This window comes from Stomoxys calcitrans, chromosome 4, assembly GCF_963082655.1.
Source record: "Stomoxys calcitrans chromosome 4, idStoCalc2.1, whole genome shotgun sequence".
In the NCBI taxonomy this organism is placed as follows: domain Eukaryota; kingdom Metazoa; phylum Arthropoda; class Insecta; order Diptera; family Muscidae; genus Stomoxys; species Stomoxys calcitrans.
In genome coordinates this window covers 153,342,398-153,343,786 of record NC_081555.1, presented here as the reverse complement: position 1 = coordinate 153,343,786, position 1,389 = coordinate 153,342,398, and the positions used below count along the sequence as shown (strand labels likewise).

The 1,389-nt window shown below is 36.8% G+C and overlaps 1 protein-coding gene across 1 annotated transcript; it reads left to right on the top strand.

Annotated features, from left to right (window-relative positions):
- The first annotated feature begins 427 nt into the window (after window positions 1-427).
- Window positions 428-858, top strand: LOC106088688 (uncharacterized). Its single transcript, XM_013254339.2, has 2 exons — window positions 428-632; window positions 728-858. The coding sequence occupies exons 1-2, from the start codon at window positions 428-430 to the stop codon at window positions 856-858; spliced, it is 336 nt and encodes a 111-aa protein (XP_013109793.2).
- The last annotated feature ends 531 nt before the right edge of the window (window positions 859-1,389 follow it).

Here is a 1,389-nt window from a genome sequence, read left to right as displayed (position 1 = left end):
GACATCTAGCGAATGGATGAATGGCTGTAACACATATGAATTCGATTTCGGTGTTTATAATCAAATAAAAAAGTGAAATAAAACTGTCAAAGTGCCAGAGGAAGAGCTGCTGCTCGGTTTAGTTTTATGCATTTGTCAACAATAATGAATAATAATGGCAATAAATGTTTAACACTCCATTTGGTTTGTTTTATAATTTCTTTCTGGCATGCATAATCCATAATCAATGAATGAATAGATTATCTGTTTTTTGGGGTTTCAGTTTTGTTACTTCACAATTCCACCTACAACAAACAAATGGTAGAGCAAACTCAGGTCCACTATAAAATGCTGGCAAATCTGTGCATATGATCATTAGTTTGGCAAAATTCAGTTTCAGATAAGGTAGCTTACATTTCGATATTTGAGGAAAATAAAATACAATAAAATGAAATTTATAACTGCCGTATGCATTGTAATCGTCATGGCCCTGGTGCCATCCTTAAAGGCTGCCCGTATCTGTGTTATCCAAAGTGCCAATTGCAACACCACCACTGGAACAAATGTTTGCGGTCGTTATGGTCGCTCTACTCTTTGCATGCGATTCAGAAATACTTGTGCCCTGCAAACGGCCAATTGTACCGACAATGTTGGTAGGTGTTATAATTGAGTCGATTGAAAAAAAGGCTATAATCAATTTGAAATTACAGTGAATTTAAATTTGACCTTAACATCTTTTTGATTGTAGGTTACACAGCTGTAAGTCTAGCCAACTGCAGAAATATTGCTCTCAATCAACGCGCCGTATGTGGCAGCAGTTCAACGAGTAGTAGCAATGTTCAGCCCGTTATTGTAAATCTAGGAAATACAGGAAAATAAACAAAAACCAAAATTGTTTAAAAAAACCTAAAATTTCTAAGCTAATTTATATATGAAATAAATAACAAAAAACAAGTAAAAGCGTGCAAAGTTCAACCGGGTCCGAATCTTATATACCCTCCACCATGGATCGAATTTGTCAAGTTGTTTTCCCGGCATCTCTTCTTAGGCAAAACGGGATACAAGAAAAGATTTGCTCTGCTATTAGAGCGATATCAAGACATGGTCCGGTTTGGACCACAATTAAATTATATGTTGGAGACCTGTGTAAAATGTCAGCCAATTCGAATTAGATTTGCGCCCTTTGGGGGCTCAAGAAGTAAAATAGAGAGATCGATTTATATGGGAGCTGTATCGGGCTATAGACCGATTCAGACCATAATAAACACATATGTTGACGGTCATGAGAGAATCCGTCGTACAAAATTTCAGGCAAATCAGATAATAATTGCGACCTCTACAGGCTCAAGACCTCCCATCAAGATCCCAGATCGCTTTATATGGCAGCTATATCAGGTTATTAACCAATTT

Coding starts and splice junctions, on each gene's coding strand:
- LOC106088688 (XM_013254339.2), top strand. CDS start 428: ATGAAATTTATAACTGCCGTATGCATTGTAATCGTCATGGCCCTGGTG. Junction 633..727: donor CAATTGTACCGACAATGTTG/GTAGGTGTTATA, acceptor TTTTGATTGTAG/GTTACACAGCTGTAAGTCTA.